General features: G+C 37.7%; 1 protein-coding gene across 3 annotated transcripts in view; it reads right to left on the reverse strand.

The window, feature by feature from the left end:
• Positions 1-23,330, reverse strand: part of FBXL20 (F-box and leucine rich repeat protein 20) — a 109,283-nt gene that overhangs the window by 43,275 nt on the left and 42,678 nt on the right. For 2 of the 3 annotated variants that reach the window (XM_068529842.1, XM_068529843.1), the window contains exon 2: positions 18,503-18,564. In XM_068529842.1, coding sequence (XP_068385943.1) covers positions 18,503-18,564 — 62 coding nt within the window. Of the gene's footprint in view, positions 1-4,535; positions 4,725-18,502; positions 18,565-23,330 lie in introns of those variants that run through there. The other variant, XM_068529841.1, reaches the window with a different exon arrangement.

Here is a 23,330-nt window from a genome sequence, read left to right on the forward strand (position 1 = left end):
TTCACAGTCTTATGACAAAAATCCCAAACCTTCTTGAGCAATACCTCTTAATATAGTTCTGTTTACTAAATAAATTTAAAAAGCATAGCATGATCCTGGAGAAGGTATAACAAAATAAGTAATTCCATTCATATCATGGGGATATCTATGGGCACGAGTCTTTTGGAGAGTAGTTCAATAGTACCCATTAAAAAAAAAAAACACAGGGCTTCGCTGGGGGTGCAGAGGTTAAGAATCCACCTGCCAATGCAGGGGACACGGGTTCGAGCCCTGGTTTGGGAAGATCCCACATGCCACGGAGCAACTAAGCCCGTGCACCACAACTACTGAGCCTGTGCTCTAGAGCCCGCGAGCCACAACTACTGAACCCGCATGCCACAACTACTGAAGCTTGCGTGCCTAGAGCCCGTGCTCTGCAATAGAGAAACCACCACGATAAGAAGCCCGCACACCGCAACGAAGAGTAGCCCCTGCTAGCCGCAACTCGAGAAAGCCCACGCACAGCAACGAAGACCCAACGCAGCCAAAAATAAAATAAATTAAAAAAATAAACAAAATAAAATAAAATAAAAAACACAGACACTACATCCTATAGAAGCAAAAGTATGAGTAAAGATAGTTATCAGAATGTTTATGGCAGCATTATTTGAAATATCAAAAAGTTAGAAAATGACCTTAATATACATCAATTAAAAAATGCTTAAATATATTACGGTACAAAAAAAAAATTTGCACTTTGCAGCCATTTAAAAGAATGAGACAGAGCTACATGAACGGACCTAAAAAGATGTCAATGATTATTAAATGACAGAAACAAAAACAAGTTGTAGAACAGTTTTTATATGTTTTCATTTTTGAAAAATATAAAATAGGTACACATGAACACATGCATGTAAGCACTGTGCATATTATATATCTAAATATAAGAGGATATATGTTAGCTTTGTGGGGAAAATAGGCTTTTTGTGGGGGGGTGTTGACAAAGCAGGAACAAGGAAGCCATTTGTTTATGATTTTTCATTTTTTTAAAAAAGTGTTGGGCTCATGAGTGATTTATATTTTATTTGTTAAAAAAAATTTTTAAGGCACTAGATGCAGATCTTTGGCCACATGAGTGTTAAAGCCTGCTCCGAATGTAGAATTCTGATACTTGTCTACTGTCTGACAGAAACTATATTTTCAAAGTCGCAAACCTATTCCTCATGAGACCATCGGTTTGCAGGACTTGTTCATTAAAACTATATGCTAGTGTCTTTATTAGCAGACTACAGATGTACGTTTGCTAGGCTCCTGTTTTACTGGGATGTATCGTCTTTGTTGTAGTGGCTGGACACTCAACTAAAAATGGGTGGTCTACTACTATGGGAGGGAAATGGAACATGAGTAAAGTCTCTCCCTCCAAAGAAGCAAAAATGCAGATATGCCAGGTGGAAAAAAAAAAAAAAAAAAGAATCCTGTGGAATATAATTTACATTCTAGGAAAGGGAAAATGTGTTTCTCATCATCGGCATTCTTGAAAATGCTCCTGACATATGGATGAGTGAAAAACACAGGTTGAATAAGAGCATGATGTCATTTAAGACAACTGATAAGAGGACTTCAGGTATAATTATGACATTATTGTAATTAACCATGATCTTGTGAAGAATTCTGCCAAAAGCAACGTATGCTACCTGTAGCTATAACGGACTTATTTGAGTTTGACTCTTTAGACAAGAATGAGTTGTTATATATTAAGTTATAAAAGCTCTCTGTACTTGCTTAGTTATTAATGTGAACACAAAGATGACATCTTCCATATTACTAAGTGAATCAAAGCTGGTAGACATAATCTGCTAGATCAGATAATCTTCAGCCTCCTAAGTCAGGGCTGTGCTTTGGTCCCCCATTCCTTTTAAACTTGAACATCAATGCAAAATCACTCTTAAATAAACCAGATGCACAACCCGGGCCATAAAGGAGAGAAAACTAAGTCTCCTATTCATTTTTGAAATGACCTTATTCCAAATAAGAAATACGAAGAGGAGACACATCAGACAATCGGTCTTGTTATCCAGTTACTTACAGTTAACTATTATTATTTTTTTAAATTTTTATTTATTTATTTCATTTTATTTTTGGCTGTGTTGGGTCTTCATTGCTGGGAGCAGGCTCTCTCTAGTTGCGGCGAGCTGGGGCTACTCTTCGTTGTGGTGCGTGGGCTTCTCATTGTGGTGGCTTCTCTTGTTGCGGAGCACGGGCTCTAGGAGCACAGGCTTCAGTAGTTGTGGCTCGTGGGCTCTAGAGCGCAGGCTCAGTAGTTGTGGCGCACAGGCTTAGTTACTCCACGGCACGTGGGATCTTCCTGGACCAGGGCTCGCACCCCTGTCCCCTGTGTTGGCAGGCGGATTCTTAACTACTGCGCCACCAGGGAAGTCCTTAACTATTATTTTAACCAAGGTTATATTCAGCAGAAATTATGCAAACCTAATCTATCCATATCTGGTAATCCCATGTACAAGATGTGACCATATGAAATCTGTGACTGATTTAGCCATGGAATTTTAACTACCAAATCTAAGTAAACTCCCATTTGAGAAATTTCTCTTAGAAACTAGTGCTAGGAAGCACTCTGTTTTTATGGACTAATACGTATATTTCTTCTTTTCTGTTAAGAATGACATTTCATTTATGCTATCAAGAAGTTTAAAGCTAAATTTGAGACCCATCTATAGCAACTATGTAGCCTCTTACCAGGGTGCATCTGTTTACTTTCTGGCTTTGGTTTTCTATTTTCTTTACATTTCTCATGATTCTGATTATTTATTTGTATTTATTATATTTGCTCCTGATCTAAGCCACCCCAGATGCTCTGGAGACAAATTAAATAAAGTAAATAAAAATCAAATAGGTTTCAGTTATAGCTGACATACTGATTTACATATATTAGATTAAGATACACATGAAATATTGCTAACTCATAAGACATCAATCACCTTAATATAAAATACTTAAGCCAAGAGAGAATATGTAAGAGTACAACTGTCTGGACGTATGGCCAAACCTCAACATCTACCATGCACAGCTCTTTTCTAAAGAGTTCCACATCAACCACCAGGTAATGATGCCAAGCTGGTACCTGGCTGAACCCGGTTGGACACCTGACCCAAAGGCTGTCAATCTACAGGACAACCACTAGGCTATATATGAAGTTTTGGCCCCAAAGCTCTTTATTTCAGTGTCTGAGAGGCCTTGTGTTTCCTTCTGGTTTCCTTATTTCCCACGGGTACTGGTAAATCCAAACGAGCTAAATATAATACAGTGTCTCTTTCATGGCTTTAGTTACTATATATATGTTGATGACTTCTAAATCATGCTGATAAGCTCTAGACGTGTATATACATCTGCCTTTTGACAGCTCTACTTTGATATTTTCAATTATCAAAACTGAACTCATTTTCATTGTTTTCCTCCCATTAGCCCTGTTTCTCCTCCTACTTTATCTTAGTGAGTATTCTCACTATCTACTTAGTAGAAAGCAAAAAACTTGGGCATCATCTTTCACTCCTTTCCAGTATATACCCCACTGACAATGCATCAAATCAACCAGCAAACATGTCACCAAACATAACTCTTAAAAGTCTCTTGATTGAGTCTATTTTCTCTCTAGCCTATTACTATCATGAGGTTCAGGCCATCATTTCCTCCCAATAAAGGGCAGAATTTTTCGTTTCAAATTTTATATAAATAAAAATTTATTATGTAATTGTATATTTTACCACCACTATATTTCTTACACATTTACTATAAATTATATTACTTACTATAAATTAAAATAAGTTTATATACAAGTTATATACACATGAGGAAATTCACAAACCATAAAATTTACCATTGTAAAGCACACAATCCAGTGAGTTTTAGTATGTCCACAATGGTGTGCAATCATCACCACCATCTAACTTCAGAACATTCTCATCACCTCTAAAAGAAACCTTGTACACATTAGCAGTCGCTCCCCATTGCCCCTTTACTGCAGCCCCTGACAACCCCTATCTCCATGGATTTATCTATTCTGGACATTTCATATAAATAGACTAATACAGTATGTGGCCTTTGTGTCTGGCTTCTTTCACTTACTGTGTTTTTAATCATACATTTATGTTGTAGCACATATCTGTACTTCATTCCTTTTTATGGCTGAATAATATTCCATTATATAGATATATCATACGTTGTTTATCCATTCTTCAGTTGATGGACATTTGGATTGTTTCCACTTTTCGGTTACTATGAATAATGCTGCTATGAACTTTCACTTATAAGTTTTTGTGTGAATATATTTGAGGACAGGAGTAGAATGCTGAGTTATATGAGGAAGGACAGCATCCACAAAGAGGGTGACCTAGTGAGATATTGGACAAGCAGGGTGAAGGGGCAGCCTGGTGTGGGGTGTCACAGGTTGAGGGGGCTGAGAAGGATGTCCGTGTAGGTGATTCACATGACGAGTTGAAGCCCAAAAGAAGTGAGGGCATCCACACACTGGGGTGACCTACCATAATGTGTCAGTGCCTGGGCCATATGAAGAGGGCAACCACATGGAGCAGAAATCCACCACGGGTTTTGGAACCCAAGCAGAGTAGAAGGGTGTCCATGCAAGAGGAGGGGAGTGGTCTGGCATGAGTCGTGTGAACCCGGTGGGGTGAAGATGGAATCCTTGTGAAAGGGAGCAGCCGCAGTCGGAGATTGGTTACAATCAGGAAGTCTGAGTAAATAACAAAATACATTAAGGATAACGACAGTCAGGTTTGTCACAGAAGAGAATTCAAATCTGGAAAGGGAGGAAACTAGACTTATATGGTGTTGGATTAGAAAATACAAAATAAAATATTAAGGACCTACTCATGGGGTATCAGGTTTGCAATTTATTCTAATGGTTCAGGAAGAAAAGTTTTTTGTACCATAATGCAACTTTTCTGTAAATTTGAGATTGTCAAGGAAAATACTCTTCACCTTAATAATCCACGTCTAGGATTTTACCCTAATGAAGTCATAAAGGATCGTTTCAAATACTCAAAAGAAGAAAGATCATTATAGCTGTGCTACGATAGCAGATAACTGGGGAAACACCTGGAGTCTAACAAGGAATGGATTTTGAAAACTATGGTAAGGTTAGGAACAAGACAAGAATGACTGATAGCATCACCTTCATTCAACATTTATTTTGGAGGTTGTGGCTAAAGCAATGATGAAAAAAAAATTACTATAAATAATTGGAAGAGTTTTTTTTTTGGCAGGAGACACAAATATATAGAAAATCTAAGAAACAACTAAAAATTACTAGAACTAAAAAGTGTGGCTAAAAGATGAAAAATTGATAGCTTTCCCTACAACCAGCAAGAACAGAAACAGAATGAAATTTATTAAGAAACTGTATCATTAAGGACATGAATCAAGACAAAAATAATTAGTAACACACAATGTTCTTGGACAGCAAAACAAACAAAAAAAGTTAATCTTGTTAATTCGCAGTCACACAAGAAAAAAGGTTAAGTCATTAAGTGTCCACAGAGTTCTTAGTTATAGCCAGCACTCTATTAGGCAGAGAGGAAATTCAATAATATAAGACAACATATTTGCCCTCCAGAAGCTTGTAGTCTTGTAGAAAGAAACATGTAGACACAGGGCAGCTTATGATTAACCAATATAATGTGTGACCTGAAAATATAAGTGCTGCTGAAAGTAAAAAAACAATGGGGTCAATATGGGTGGAGATAGAGAAAAGGGTTTTTTGTCATCACCCCTTTTTTCTCACTTTACAATCTAATTTCTATCTTTACTACTCAATTGCAGTTGTACCTTGAAGAACACTAATGGTTTTCTTGTGCTATCCAAAGGCCGTTATCAGTCTGCAATAAGCCTTATCCCTCCAAACATATTGACCATTCCCTTATTAAGAACCTCCTCTTCTGGCTTCTCAGATACCACCTTGTATCTGCCACTTACTATACTTCTGTTTTCAAATGAAGGCATTTCCCAAGGTTTAGTTCGTATTCTTTTGCTTCACTGTTTACTAAAGTGCGGTTCGTGGATCACTTGCACCAACGTACTGAGTGGGCCAAAAGGTCTGTAAGTTTTTTTCCATAATGTGGCTCTAGTAGCACTTAGTTGTCTTTAACTTCATTTGAAACAATTTTGTGAGATTGTATGTGATAGCTTCATATCAGTGTGCGTTTAAAAAAAGACTTATCAAAATTGGTGAATTTTTGTGTAGCCATTTTAATATTGAAGATGGAAGAAAAAAAGCAACATTTTTGGCATATTATGCTTTATTATTTCAAGAAACGTAAAAACGCAACTGAAACGCAAAGAAAGATTTGTGCAGCGAATGGAAAGGTGCTGTGACTGATCGAACATGTCAAAAGTGCTTACGAAGTTTCGTGCTGGAGATTTCTCGCTGGACGGTACTCCATGGTTGGGCAGACCAGTTAAAGTTGACAGCGATCAAATCGAAACAATAACTGAGAACAATCAATGTTATACCACGCGGGAGATGGCCGACATACTCAAAATATCCAAATCAAGTGCTGAAAATCATTTGCACCAGCTTGGTTATGTGAATCGCTTTGATGTTTGGGTTCCACGTAAGTTAAGCGAAAAAACCCTTCTTGACCATATTTCCACATGCGATTCTCTACTGAAACATAATGAAAACGTTCCATTTTTAAAACAAATTGTGATGGGTGATGAAAAGTGGATACTGTACAACAATGTGGAGCAGGAGAGATCATGGGGCAAGTGAAATGAACCACCACCAAACACACCAAAGGCCGGTCTTCATCCAAAGAAGGTGATGTTGTGCATATGGTGGGATTGGAAGGGAGTCCTCTATCATGACCTCCTTCCAGAAAACCAAACGATAAATTCCAACAAGTACTGCTCCCAGTTAGACCAACTGAAAGCAGCACTCGACAAAAAGCATCCAGAATTAGTCAACAGATAACGCATAATCTTCCATCAGGATAACGCAAGACCGCATGTTTCTTTGATGACCAGGCAAAAACTGTTACAGCTTGGCTGGGAAGTTCTGATTCATCCGGCGCATTCACCAGACATTGCACCTTTGGATTTCCGTTTATTTCCGTCTTTACAAAATTCTCTTAATGGAAAAAATTTCAATTCCATGAGTTCTTTGCTCAAAAAGATAAAAAGTTTTGGGAAGATGGAATTATGAAGTTGCCTGAAAAACGGCAGAAGGTGGTGGAACAAAAGGGTGAATACGCTGTTCAATAAAGTTCTTGGTAAAAATGAAAAATGTGTCTTTTATTTTTACTTAAAAAACCAAAGGCACTTTTTGGCCCACCCAATACCTAGAATGTTTGATAGAAATATAAATTCCTGGGTCCTAGCCCAAACCTACGGATTCAGAATTTCTGAGTGTGGAGCCCAGATATCTGCAGAATTTTTTTAAAAAACCACTCTCCAGGTGATTCTTACTAATATTATAAAGGTTACTAATTTATCACTCTCAAAAACATTTATAAAAGATGAGAATTTAGAGGTCAACAATTCAGATATTTTTAAAGCAAACTGCAGAACAAGTACACCTTCATGTTTTTAACCCCCTGATCACAGACTGAAATATACCAGGCTAGACAGATGACAGTAGTGCATGGCAGCAAAGTTTTATCATTAATTTACAAATTCACATCTCTAGGTGAAGATCAATCTTTTAGTTAATCCATAACCACTGACAAAAAAAATGGATGTCAAAGATGGAATCTGCCTGAGTTTGAAATCTAATACTCAAAAGAAGTGAAGGTCAAGAATCGTTCTTCAGGGACTTCCCTGGTGGTGTGGGTAAGACTCCACACTCCCAATGCAGGGGGCCTGGGTTTGATCCCTGGTCAGGGAACTAGATCCCACATGCATGCTACAACTGAAGAGTCTGCATGCCGCAACTAAAGATCCCACATGCCGCAACTAAGACCCAGTGCAGCCAAAATAAAATAAATAAAAACTAAAAAAAAGAATCGTTCTTCCGTCAGAACTCTTGTTAAATGATTCAAAATGGAGGATGGGGATAGGGTAGAAAGGTGGGGCTGGAGGGGCATATCTCCTGTTGTACAGATCTGACTTCTGAAACCATATCTGTTTTACATAGTCAGAAATAAACAAAATCGGTTCTATTTCTGGTCATGGCTGAGTAAATTTTCACTGTTCTAATCTTCTAGACACAACTTCAAACTCTGAACAAAATACAAAAACAACCATCTGGGGCTTCCCTGGTGGCACAGTGGTTAAGAATCTGCCTGCCAACGCAGGAGACATGGGTTCGAGCCCTGGTCCAGGAAGATCCCACATGCCGCGGAGCAACTAAGCCTGTGCTCTAGAGCCCGCGAGCCACAGCTACTGAGCCCACATGCTACAACTACTGAAGCCCGTGAGCCTACAGCCCATGCTCCACAGCAAGAGAAGTCACCACAATGAGAAGCCCGCGCACCACAACGAAGAGTAGCCCCCGCTCGCCGCAACTAGCCGCGCATAGCAATGAAGACCAAATGCAGCCATAAATAAATAAATAAATAATTAGTTAATTTTAAAAAAAACAACCATCTGAAGGCAATGGAGAGTGAACAAATGCAGGTAGCTACTAAAGAGGAAAAGGGAACAACAAGCGACTTTCCAGTTGTTTTGTTTTGTTTTTTCATGGGTTTTATCCTGAGGGCAGGTTGTACTTGGGGCCCTTAGAACTTGGACAGAAATCTGTGAAGGAGAACCAGAGAACAGAGTTTGGAGCAACCACAGGCAATGGGAAGTGAGGAGAGAAGGGAGGGAGCCAGAGTGAGGTGAGGGGAGCACAAATCCTGTCCAAACCTCTGAGTGACCTCTGAATACTACGTGTGTGGGGCAGACTCCAAGCTGCTAAAGTTAGAAGAACTGAACTTACATTTCAGGGGCCAACCACCACAGGGGACACAAAGTTTGTAGGTTGGTAACTGCCAAGTTACCTATCTGCTAAAAACAAACAAATAAATCCATTGAATAAGGATGGAAAGGAAAACCCCAAACTGAATACAAACAGAGATGAATAAAATGAACTATATTTTAAATGAATAACGTAAAAAAAGAGAATGAACCAATATAACTTTTGAACTCAGTATTTTCTGTATATCACCAGGCAAAAGACCAAAACAAACAAAAGTCACACCAAAAAAACTATAAATAATGAATGAACTCTAATTAGATTCTTTTCACAATGTTATGGGTTAATTATTTCATGTGCATTCTAAGATTGAGTAAATAAGTAAACATATTGTGGATAGAGTCATATTTCTCCCTTAGAGGAGAAGATAGTTATAAATATGGAAGGGATGAGAGCTAAAGTGAGCCCTATGGTATTAGACTGGGATCGGGGGTTGTTAGTATAAACTGGTTATGTAAGAGAATTGTCATTTTTACTCTATCTATCCACCTATATATAGATACAGACAGACATAAAATTGCATAAAGATATGTTTACATACCACCCACCCCCGAGCACGTATTTCTTAGCTCTACCTGATGAGAAGATCTACGAGCAATGATGCTCCAGCAGCAGTAAGCACAGCTAGGGTAGAGATCTTAGCTTCTAAGTACCATTCTCCACTAAAAAACATCCCTGAGCTCCTTGCAAAAATGTCTGATTCCAGGACTGGGTCAGGAAAAGTACAAGAAGGTCCTAGAGTATCTTGTGTCAAAAAACGAGTATATATTCAAACAACGAAGCGTTGGTGGTATAGTGGTGAGCATAGCTGCCTTCCAAACAACGATGGGGACATATTCCAAGAACACAGAATGTAACTGTAGGGGCTCCCACTGGCTAAGTCTGAAACATTTTGAGCAGAAAACAAGGATAACCCAAATGGGATTACAACACACTGAGTAAAGTAGGAATCCATGAGTCTATATTGATATTAAAAAATAAAGGAAAAAATGGGATAGAACAAATACTGAAGCCCGCGCACCTATAGCCCGTGCTCCACAACAAAGAGAAGCCACCGTAAAGACCCAACGCAGCCAAAAAAAAAAAAACAAAAACAAAAAACAAAAACTAGCTTCACAATATCAAGCTGAGCCTGGTGGGAGTTCACGGTATTAGGATGTTTAATGATAGGAAGACAAAAAGGACTTGGAAAAAAAATAGTATCTTCGCATAGCCAGGTGGCTCTTAGTCTCAAAACACAAACAGCTCTGTGTGTCCACATATATACACGACCTAAACAAAGGCAGTGTGCCTAATCTTATTAATAGTCCATCACTACCATGCTATCAAGGCAGCACAGGAGTTGCTACTGGCTAAGAAAATCTGGAGCCAAACAAGAGCTGAAGTCTCTTTCTGACAGACCTAAAATAAAACATCCAATTTACTCCTCAGAATATTTTGTTGTTGTTGTTGTTCCTCCAGGCAATGAAGTGTTAGGCTTGGAAATATTAAAATAGCAAATCGTGGGACTTCCCTGGCAGTCCAGTGGTTAGGACTCCACGCTTCCACTGAAGGGGGCACAGGTTCGATCCCTGGTCGGGGAACTAAGATCCTGTATGCCGTGTGGCACAGCCAAAAAAAAAAAGCAAATGGCAATTATGAAGAAACATGCAAACCAGGGAGGAGATGAAGTTTTATAGACAGGCAGCATCCAATTTACTAATGGACTGTATGTGCAAAGTTTGTAAATTCTCCAATATAAACAGTATCACAAATGACAGTTTGCTTGCCAGGCAAACCTTAGGAGAAAAAAATCCTGAACTACAATACTGTATATTATGCAAAAGAGATTGAGCCTCAAATCTTGTAGTATAGCTGAATCAAAGACCCTTTGCCTCTGTCCACAAAGGGGAAACAATAATCTCATATATGAAATGTTCTTCTCCCTCACTCTCCTTCTCTGTCCAGTTAATCACTACTTACCCCTTTATGACTCAACTCATGTCTCATTTCCTTGAAAGCATCTTCTGAACTCTCCAAGGTTGGTTGTAAAGTCCTACACGTGAGCTTGCTGTAATGGTCTAGGCAAACCTCCATTATAGCTCTATATTGATTATTTTCTTGTTGGTCTTTTCTACTACTCTCTGAGCTTCTTGAGGACAATGACTCCTGTTTATTTCTATATCTAACATAATGCCTGGTACACTGCATGTTTGCTCCTATAGTAAGGTGAAAAGAAATTCCAACTATGTAACATTTTGGAAAAAGCAAAACTATGGAGATCAAAAGGGAGAGAGATGAATAGGCAGAGCATGAAGGATTTTTAGGGCAGTATAAATACTATGTATGATATTGTAATGATGGATATATTATTACACATTTGTACAAACCCATGGAATCTACAACACCAAGAGTGAACCCTAAGGTAAACTATGGACTTTAGATAATTATGACGTGTTAACGTAGGTTCATCCTTGGCAAAAAAAAAAAGTGCCATTCTGGTGGGTTATGTTGATAGTGGGGGTGGGGGGTTTATGCATGTGTGAGGCTGGGGGTACGTGAGAAATCTCAGTACCTTCCTCTCATTTTACTGTAAACCTAAAACCGCTCTACAAATACTAATTCTTTAAAAGAAAGACAGTTGAAGGAATACAAAGTACAAGAATGAGGTCTGTAGTAATTTTTAAACTGTGCCATTCTGCTAATGCAAAATTCTCTCACCAAGAAAACATATCGATTAATTGCAGTAGCAAACTCAAATGAAAATGCATCATGCATACACGGTATAGGAAAAAACCAGCCTAAATATACATTTATAGTCATATATGTAACTATTGTGTTAAAAATCAGTAAAGAACAAAATGTACTGACTTATTTTTCTTGGTATTTAATTAAATTTATCACTTGAACCGCTTCCTCCCCAAAAGGTTTAAGGGAATATAATTTATTTCTTGATATTGCATAGCTTTCATAAAGAACATCACTTATCCTATACAGTGAAATCCTCATGGGTAACTAAGTGACTAAAACTTCTCAGTAAATAAGCAACCCTGTACTGTATTGGTTTTGAATGTTACTATTTATTTTAATTGAAATAACACTGATTTATAACACTGTATAAGCTTCATGTGTACATTATATTTCTACTTCTGTATACCCTATAACAAGCTCACCACCAAAAATTTATTTTCCATTCATCCACCATACAGCTGACCCCCTTTACACCTTTTGCCCTCCCCACCACCCCTTCCCACCTGGGATCCACTGCTCTGTTCTCAATCCTACGTGTTCGTTGGTTTGTTTTTTTCTTTTTCTCTTTTCTCTTTTTTTTGTCGGCAGCACCACGGGGCACGCAGGATCTTAGATCCCCGACCAGGTGCCCCCTGCACTGGAAGCGTGGAGTCTTAACCACTGGACCACCAGGGAAGTCCCCTGCTTTTGTTTTTAAAATTAGTTTTTATATATTCTCCCTTACTATCAGATTGCTACTTCTTAAAACTCAGTGGACCCTCTATTAACATAACTCTTCTGATCCCATTTTTACGTACTGCTATTCATAATCAAACCTGTAATAACTGTGTCTCAAGAAAAAAAAAAAGGAGTACATAGGGCCTGAGAAATGGCTGGCATGCATCCTCTGAGTCAAATGCACATTTGTTCTTACAGCTTGCTTCCTGTTTCTTTGATTTGTTCTGGACAATTGAGAAGGCTAGAAAACTAAATGCTCAGTAAGAGCAATACTGGTTTTCTGTTCTTTCAATTCAGGAACATCTGCCAATGCACCTTAAAGTTGAGAGATGATCACTTTTGGTAGTCTTAGCATCTAATCACATCATGTTATGGTCTATGAGTAAAAAATAGAATCAATGGTAATATACATAACATTTTTATTGCACTTCCTATGTGCCAGGCACTCTTCTAATAAGCACTTTACACTTATCAACCCTTTTGATCCTTAGGATAACTCTAAGAGGTAGGTACTAAAATCCTCAATTTACAGCTAGCAAATGACAGAATCCAGGTGTTCAGATTCCAGAGTCCATGTTCTTCACCATTATGTGTCTTTAAAAGTAAGAAAACACACAAACCCCTATCTGCCCTGAATTCCTGGCAATTACACTGAATGAAAATCTATTAGATATCATCAATGTTGTAAGCTTCCTGGAAGAGAATATAAGATAGCATGTGTACAGAAAAGAGTTCACATAACAGGCCTATCCTTATTAGAAAGGCCTGCTTGCAATGTTGACCCTTGGATGGCATTTGAGAATTTGGATTGGGGAGGGTTCCCACTATTCCCTGATAAGCTTCCCTGGTAGACAACATTTTACTTTTTTTATTATAACTTATTTCTGGAGGAATTAAGCACATCCTGTGTGACTCCACTGGGAAAGGACTCTTATAAGCCTACACCGGGTTTCCTCTCTATTTCACTCCATGCACCTTTTCCTTTTGCTAATTTTGCTTTGTATCTTTTCCCTGTAATAAATCATACCCATGAGTATGACTATATGCTGAGCCTTGAATCCTCCCAGTAAATCACCAAACCTAGGAGTAGTCTTGGGGACCCCCAACACAGCATGATTATCTCTTTTAGACAAAAAATCCCAGCCAATTCATTCTTTCCACCTAAGTTCAGAAAGTTCATCTACCAACTCACACGTACGTATTACATATTGCATGACAATTATGACCCAACACCCCAAGAGTTGAAAAATTAATGAAAAAAGTTTCAGATTCTTATAAGCAATGATAATCCTCATTCTGAAACTGCACTTTGTTTTATAGCTAAAAGGGCATGTGTGGGCTCAAGCAGTCTTACCACTCACATTATTATTACAGTTATCAACGTCATCCTCAGAAGGAATCTTTGAGAAACAAAGATTCATTTTGCATTTCACTTTAATGAATGTAATGTAATTTCACTTTACATTAGCTCTTGGAAAACACGTAAGAGTCTCTGTCTCATAAACACTGACATTCATTTTTCAAGAGGTACTTCTAAATAAACGCATATGGTACTGCTCTCAAAGGAAGTACTGTCAATCCCGCTAACTGAATTTCACATTATGCAAGCAGTGGATTCCAGCTTGCTAGAGCATTACTAATAAACTTTGTTTCAAAAAGGAAGGAGGAAAATTAGTAAGTTAAAGTAAGTTACAGTTAAGAAAAAACAAGAACACTTCCTTAATTCATTGGTAACTTGGTTGTGGCTCTGGATTTGCAAGAAAATAGTACAGCCCTAGTAATACAACTTTTCTCCTTGTAGATTGATATATGGTGGATCAAATAATGTTAACATGTAACTTAAAATCTAAATCAAACCAAATATTCTATGCTACTTATTAATCTGTATTTTTAAAAATAGCTAAAACAGGGACTTCCCTGGTGGTGCAGTGAATAAGACTCCACACTCCCAATGCAGGGGGGCCCGGGTTCGATCCCTGGTCAAGGAACTAGATCCCACGTGCATGCCACAACTAAGGAGCCGGCGAGCCACAACTAAGGAGCTCTGGAGCCGCAACTAAGAAGCCCACCTGCCGCAACTAAGAAGCCCATGTGCTGCAACTAAGGAGCCCATGAGCCACAACTAAGACCCGGTGCAACCAAATAAATAAATAAATACATACTTTTAAAAAGTCTTTATTGAATTTGTTACAATATTAAAAAAAATAAAATAAAATAGATAATACACAGACATGGTATGAAATTCCAAACACACACACACACACACACAAATTTAGAAGACATAAAAAGGCTGAACAATAAGTCATGATAGTAACAATATAATTCATAAATAAAACAAATATCCATGAGTTTATACTGTTATAAATAACTGAATAAATAAGTAAATGTAATTGAAGTGAAGGCTCTTCCTTACAGTAGAATTCTAATTATTATTAATTAGAATAATAGAAATAGAATTTATATGCAGGAAGAATTATAGAAATATAAAACTTTGGCAAACATAACAGTGGTAACTGTCTCAGGTAACAGCAATGGATGCTAAAATTAGTGGACAAAAATGAGTAACAACACATAGTCTTGTAACAACACATATCTCCCCACAAGATAACACAGGTAACAACACATATCTCCCCACAAGATATTTATCAAAGTATTCAAAGTTCTTAAGGAAATATTACATTCAACAAATTTCAAAAAATTACAAATGCCCTGGATAGAATTTATTAATATTTATACTAATCAATTGTTATCTGTTTAGTGTAATTTCAAAGATACCACAAAAGCCTCTTTCCTATTTGGCTTAAATGGTTTAAACAAAAAGTTGACCCATTGCCTGAAAGAGAGCCTCAGCTAACCCGTAGCTTCATGTAATGGTAAGAAAAAGCCACTGAGATTTAGGAGTTGTTTGTGGTAACAAAAACTGGTTGATACAGAAATTCCTCTTCAGCCAATCTTCCCCAAAATACCATCTGTTTTGGCAACTATAGACCTTACAGCTCATCAACAGGTACTAGAGTAAAGTCAAAACAGTAACTAAATCAAAACCATAATGACGTATCACCTCACTCCAGTCAGAATGGCAATTATCAAAGAGACAAGAAATAACAAGTGTTGGTTAGGATGTGGAGAAAAGAGAACCCTCATACACTGTTGGTGGGAATGTAAATTGGTATAGCCATTACTGAAAACAGTATGAGGTTCTTTAAAAAAGTAAAGATAGAACTACCATATAATCCAGCAATTCTACTTCTGGGTATTTATCTGAAGGAAACAAAAACCCTAACTTGAGAAGATATCTGCATCCCCCATATTCGTTGCAGCATTATTTATAATAGTCAAGACATGCAAGCAACCTAAGTGTCCACTGGTGGATGAATGGATAAAAAAAATGTGAGATATGTGTGTGTATGTATATGTGTGTATATATATGTATACATACACACAATGGAATATTATTCAGCTCTAAAAAAGAAAGAAATCTTGCCATATGCCACAACATGAATGAACCTTGAAGGCATTATGCTACATGAACTAAGTCAGAGAGAGAAAGACACACACTGTATGATCCCATTTATATGTGGGATCTAAAAAACAACAAAAAACAAAACAAAAAATGGAACTCATAGATAAAGAGAACATATTGGTGGTTTCCAGAGGTGGGGGGTGGGTGAAATAGGTAAAGGTGGCCAAAAGTTATACATAACTTCCAGTTATTTATAAATAAGTCCTCAGGATATACAGCTTTATAAAATATACAGCTTTGTGACTATAGTTAATACTGTAACATATGTTTGGAAAGTTGCTAAGAGAGTAGATCTTAAAAGTTCCCATCACAAGAAAAAAAATTTTGTAACTATGTGTGGTGATAGATATTTTTCTTTACTTTTCGTAAATTTTTATTTATTTATTTATTTATTTGGTTGTTTTGGGTCTTCATTGCTGTGCATGGGCTTTCTCTAGTTGTGGCGAGCAGGGGCTACTCTTCATCGCGGCGCACAGGCTTCTTATTGTGGTGGCTTCTCTTGTTGTGGAGCATGGGCTCTAGGTGCATGGGCTTCAGTAGTTGTGGCACGCAGGCTCAGTAGCTGTGGCTCGTGGGCTCTAGAGCGCAGGCTCAGTAGTTGTGGCGCACGGGCTTAGCTACTCCACTGCATGTGGGATCTTCCTGGACCAGGGCTTGAACCTGTGCCCCCTGCATTGGCAGGTGGATTCTTCATCACTGTGCCACCAGGGAAGTCCCTTTCTTTTTTTTTTAGATTTTTTTTTTTTTGATGTGGACCAATTTTAAAGTCATTATTGAATTTATTACAATATTGCTTCTGTTTTATGTTTTGGTTTTTTTGGCCACGAGGCATGTGGGATCTTAGCTCCCCGACCAGGGATCGAACCCACACCCCCTGCATTGGAAGGCGAAGTCTTAACCACTCGACCGCCAGGGAAGTCCCGTGGTGATGGATATTAACTAGATTTATTGTTGTGATCATTTTGCAATATATCTTTTTTTTTTTTTGGCTGCACCACGTGGCATACAGGATCTTAGTTCCCCAACCAGGGATCGAACCCGTGCCCCCTGCAGTAGAAGCATGGAGTCTTAACCACTGGACTGCCAGGGAAGCCCCCATTTTGCAATATATACAAATATTGAATCATTACATTGTGTACCTGAAACTAATAGATTATATGTCAATTTATATCTAAAAAAGGAAGGAAGGAGGGGAAGGGAGGGGAAAAGAGAAAGAAACAGTGACTAAAGCTAGAAAGGGTCGGGGCAGGCAACACAGTGTAAATAATTACAGAAAATGTTATCTGTATTACCCTCATCTCTTGCCTGGATTTCTTTAAAAGTTTTCTTGTTGCTCTCCACTCCAATACCCCAATCTGGTTGGAACATAGTACCCAGACTAATCCTTTAAAAATATAAACCAGATCATGTTATTCCCCTGCCATATCATGAGAGGTCTTGTAGGCCACAGTAAGGAATTTGAGTTTCATGGCAAAACAGAAAAACTCTAATAAAATATAAAAATATAACCACAACAGGATGCAGCCAGTTACCAAAGAGTCAAATAACTTCCATATATCTTTCTGAGTCTCAAGGTAAATTACTGTAGTACAAAATATGCTTAATATTGAAAATAAGTGTGTCTTAGTCTTAGTGTACTCAGTTTATGGTAACAGTGAAGAACATAACTTGTTTTAAAAATATTTTTCTTTAAGATGGCTAAAATTTCGCTGAAATTTGAGGGATACCGAAGATATTCAGGATACATTTTCCAATGGCTCTGGGTAGTCTAGGAGGTTCTTTCAACTATAGTCAACCAGCACATATGTATGTTTTGCTTTCACAGAAAACATCCATTCCAAGTTCAATTCAGTTCCTTTTTCTCAGCATCTTCAAAGTGTAAGTCCTACGTAAAGATTTATAGGATTTAGTCCCTGCTTCCATGGATCTTGCAATCTAGTGGAGGACTCAGCATGCAAATACTTAGGAATGCCAGGAATACTCTTTACCAACACTAGGGCAGAGATTATTTTTCACCCTGAAGCAGGGACTGGGCTGGTTATGGGCTAGACTGCAGTAGCAGCTATGAGCAAGAAAAAAATGTCCCGAGCACAGTAACTTGTTAACTTCTAACATTTGCAAAGAGAATGTGCCTTTCTCAGTCATGATATTCTACAAAAGTGAACAAAGAATGGTATGCTTATGTGCCCAAATAATGGGCACTGAAAATAACTTCCCTGGATGCCTGTTTCTTCCCAGGTGATTCCTAAGTCAGAGGTATATAAATTGGGAGCTGTGTGTTTTATGTTACAAGTGATCCCAAATGTAGTTTCTACACATTAAAAATAAGGATGGTAAACTCGTAAGTCTAACAGAGGAAAGTATCAAAAAACTTGTCTTTTTAATTTTTAAAAGGCTGTAACCCCTAGAATAAGATTGTTTAACAAAAGAATCAATATATTTTAAAATCCACATAATCCAGATCCTATACATATATGAAAATTAGCAACAAGTCTAAAATTTTTTTAAACAGGCAAATATGATACACACACACACACACAAAAAAACCAGCATAAAGTTAGACTTACCGTAATAGGAGTTCTTTGGGAAGTTTTTTATTAATTACAGCTTCATCGCTATTTGAGAACATCTGCAAAAACAAAATCATTGTGTCAAGTGTCACTTAACATTTTATTATGTTCAACTCAACAGTTTAGAGGTAATCCTCTTAGGAGAGAGGTGAATAAGTACAGTGGGTGTTATAAGCCAAAGTCATATTTTCAGAAACTCTTTAGGCTAAAAAATGTCTGAGACATTTAATTTGTTCCCTGTCTTTAGAAAAAAAATGAACTAATAGCAGTCAGAAGGATGACATTATGTGCCAGGTGCTATTTTAAGTGTATTTTATGTATTAGTGTACTGAATCTTCATACTACCCTTAATCTTCATTGTACATATAAGGAAACTGAGTTACAAAAGATTTATTTGCATATCAGTACAGAGTGACCATTTAAAAATGCCATTAAGGTAAGGTTATTCTCCAAATCTAACTCACATTTATTTGTTCACAGAGATGTTCAGAAACCTAGGATAGGAAATGTTCTCTTTCAAGTTTTATATATCATGCAGAAAAGTAATAATGCCTCATAACCACCACCATATGCATTCTGGATACATGCAGGATCATTTAACAAATTAATGAAATAACTCACAATGGGTATTTTTAACAGAGCCGTCACTATAAGCTTGTCTAGTAAGCTACATAAAAAAAAAACCAAATACCTATATATCCAATAAAAAGCAACTAAAAACAATACACATGTCGCTGAAGCTGAGAGGAATATGTTCAGTCCCTGCTATTAAGTATTACATGGATGCCTCTTGACTTCATACAATGAACATTTATTGAACACGCTGTATTAGGCACTTTTCTAGGCAATGAAATACAAAAACAGTAAGATGTTATCTCGGTACTTAAGGAGCCCCTGCTCTACAATGAAGAACACAGAAATAAGCAAATACTAATTTTGGACTGGCATCAAGGAGATAAGCTAGAAATAAATTATAGTTCAAGTAAAAGATGATGCAGGTAAGATTACAGGGGTGGTGGAAGTGGAAAATAAAAAAACTAGACAAAAGCATTTTTAAAGAAGCTACAGGACTTGCTGATGGAAAGTTGGATCATCTACCAAGTTTCAGTGCAGCAAACACACTATGTTACAATAAAAGTAATGCTGCCTGACAATTACATGTTTTTGGAAATTGCCGGACATCAAAGAATAATCTGCTTCCCTAAATTCTCTACCCATTAATGGAAGGTATTAAGAAAAAATCATATCCCTTTTTCTATAAGGCAGACTTTCAAAATGAAGCCATCACATTTCCTCCTAAACAAGTTCTCAAATTCCACGGTTTCTAAGACTCTACACCATTAAGATCATTCTTCTCCAGGTACGCTTATAGGAAAGAATGCATGAAGTAGTTATAAAGTATACCCTGAATAATCTAGGGTTGATGACATAAATAACAATGTCTTGCAAAGACAGCTAATGTATCTAAAATTGAGACCTGCCTGGGGGACTTCATAGCACACAACATATATCTTAAGCTTGAGATCTTGGGGAAAAATTAAGTTAGTAAGTATAAAACAATATCACTAAGCTAAGCACCCAATATACTAGACTATGCCCAACTCAAATCCACAAAATATAAAAGATAATCATTTTTATACTAGAAATGCTAAGCTCTTTATCTTGTATATTCAAAGTATTTAATTGAATGCTACGTATCTCACCCACCAAGGCACTTTGCTCACTTGAACATACACGGTAATTAAATTGATAAAAAATATAAACCTGCTATGCGTTGTTCACATGATTTGTGCAATTCTAGATATAAAAAGGAACAAAAATCACACCCAGGGGCTTCCCTGGTGGTGCAGTGGTTAAGAATCCGCCTGCCAATGCAGGGGACACGGGTTCGAGCCCTGGTCCGGGAACATCCCACATGCCGCGGAGCAACTAAGCCCGTGCGCCACCAACTACTGAGCCCACGTGCCACAACTACTGAAGCCCGCATGCCTACAGCCCCTGTTCCGCAACAAGAGAAGCCACTGCGATGAGAAGCCCGTGCACCGCAACGAAGAGTAGCCCCTGCTCACCACAACTAGAGAAAGCCCACGCACAGCAACAAAGACCCATCTCAGCCAAAAATAAATAAGTAAATAAATTTATTTAAAAAAAAAAGTCACACCCAGCAGCAATTTTTTCCCCTAAGTCAGTCTAAATAGACCAAATGTTGTTGTCTCTGTAAGAACATGAGGTATATGAAAAGGGAAAAGAAAAAAAGGAATAGACAGTGTCCTGGGAGTATCTGGGAAACATCATGTGTATCCTAGGATATCTGTCCAGATTTATATTTCCCTCCAATTCCTTCTGCACATATGTATCCTACTCCAAGTCTGCAAGAAAAAGATCAGTGGTTCACAAACCATGGTCACCTGACTAACGGCATCAGCATCAAACAGAACCTTGTTAGAAATGCAAATTCTTGGGCTGTACTCCAGACCTATAGCATCAGAAACAGGATGCCAGGGGTGGTGGAGGGAAAGAGGGGCAATTTGTATTTTAACAAGCCCTCCAGGTGATACTGATGCTTCCTAAAGTTTGAGAACCAATGGAACAGATAAAATAGATTGAGAATCTCAGGATTTAAGAAATTACAGTTATGGACTGAATGTCAATATTATGACATAGTATGAGTGTGTTTCATGTTTGGTAATTGCAATCATTGTTGCTTTTGTTGTGGTCATCCATGTACAATGCTTGGTGTCAGTCTATTTATCTCTTGTAAAAATAAAATACAGTGTGTGTGTGTGAAAAAAAAAAAAGAAATTACAGTTATAACACATATCAGAATATTTTATTATTTGTAGTGACATAGCAATGGAGCTTAGAAAATAATCCTAGAGGTAGACACACATTAATTTTAGATGTAGACACACATTAATTTTAGATGTTTTCTAGGAAACCCAAATGGTTTCTGCTCCAGTTCATGGCACTGGGTTTTTTTGTTTGTTTGTTTAATTTTTTGGCTGCATTGGGTCTTCATTGCTGCACATGGGCTTTTCTCTTGTTGTGACAAGTCGGGGCTACTCTTCACTGCGGTGCACGGCCTTCTCACTGCGGTGTCTTCTCTTGGTGCGGAGCAAGGGCTCTAGGTGTGCAGGCTTCAGTAGTTGCAGCACGTGGGCTCAGTACTTGTGGCACATGGGCTTAGCTGCTCCAGGGCATGTGGGATCTTCCTGGACCAGGGGTTGAACCCGTGTCCCGTGCACTGGCAGGCGGATTCTTAACCACTGTGCCAGGGAAGTCCCCATGGTATTGTTTGTAAAATAAATGTTTCACAGAAGCAATAGAATACATGTTTTAGATATCGTACTGTTTCAGCTGAATCCAAACTCTAGGTTTCTCATACAAAATATAAAGGGTGTCAAATCCAACTACATCAAGGATATAATGAATTATAACAAATTTGTGAAGGTTTTAGATATAATCATTGTAGAGGAAGTCACTGTTCAAACATTTGACATTCTTAGGTTATCTGGTTTCATATTAATATGTGGATAGATTATTATATATTTTAATAATCTATCCACAAAAAATTACAAGGATATTGTGGGGGGGAACATGAGAGCAACTACATTGTTCTCTCTTGATTATTTCTTTCAAGGTAGGACATCATCCCCTAAACAAACAAAAACAGACACTGCAACAGCCCCCCTGTCATATAGGGATAGGACATTCTTAAATATTCAGGTTTTTAAAAAATTAAGTGATTTGTTTTGTCATACATTAGCATTTATTGTTGTTTTGTATAAAACTGTAATTGTTTTTCTATAAATTACCTAGCTGAGAAATGTAACTGTGAAACCACTTGTTGCAAACTGTAATTACAACATAGAGTTCCTGAAGAATAAGAAGCATTTTTTTTTGGCTATTATTTTAGCCTTTCTGATCAGTTTTTAAATCTTTGGCACATTTTGGGAATTAGTTTACTAACACAGTAAATTTAAATGCTTAGCACACAAAAAAGACACAGGAAACCAATTCAAGAGGCTTTAAATACAGGATCTGGGTGGGAAATGCAGAGGGGTTGAACAAAGGAAACCGGAAAAGAAATACTTTCTCAACAGTGACCCCTGCTGATTAAATTAAAGTATAGCTACCAACTCCAAAAACGGAAATTAAAAGGTCTGACCTATGTTATTCAAGCATTATGGAAGAAATACAAAATTTAATATGTATTTTGGCATAGAATACTAGTATCCCCTCATATCCTCTCTACTCATCTAGAGTAACAGAATTCCCAATTTTTAGCTAGCACATGGCTGTGTGGAAAGAAGACTTTATTTCTCATTACGTTCTGGCCAATGGGATGTAAGAAAAAGTGATGTGTGCGGTATCAGGAGGGTCCTTAATGAGAGAGAGTGTGCCCCTTCTTTACTCCTTCCTCAAGGATGATGTGTCCATTACATCAGACTGTAAGGTCTGAGAGGAAAGAGGCCTTGTCTGTTTAGTTCACCCCAGTATCGTCGGTAAGCAATACAATGCCTAGAAATTCCTCAACCAATGAATGTCATTTTTACTAAACAGATCAGGAAATACTTTTTGACTGTAAATTCCCAGCAGGCTTCCATGGTTTTTTCACTTTGTATCTCAGGAGGGGAGGGGAGGGAAGAGGAGGGGAGGGGAGGAAGAAAGAAATTTAATAAACTGAATGTTACTCTAAATTCAGCAAATAACATGCAAATGACATCAACACAGCAAAAGACTGAATACATTACAAAAATTACGATTAAAATACCTGAAGAAAAAAGTTGGAAGATTCAACTTATGGCCCATTTATTTCAAGGGA

Source organism: Eschrichtius robustus, chromosome 20, assembly GCF_028021215.1.
Source record: "Eschrichtius robustus isolate mEscRob2 chromosome 20, mEscRob2.pri, whole genome shotgun sequence".
Taxonomy (NCBI): Eukaryota; Metazoa; Chordata; class Mammalia; order Artiodactyla; family Eschrichtiidae; genus Eschrichtius; species Eschrichtius robustus.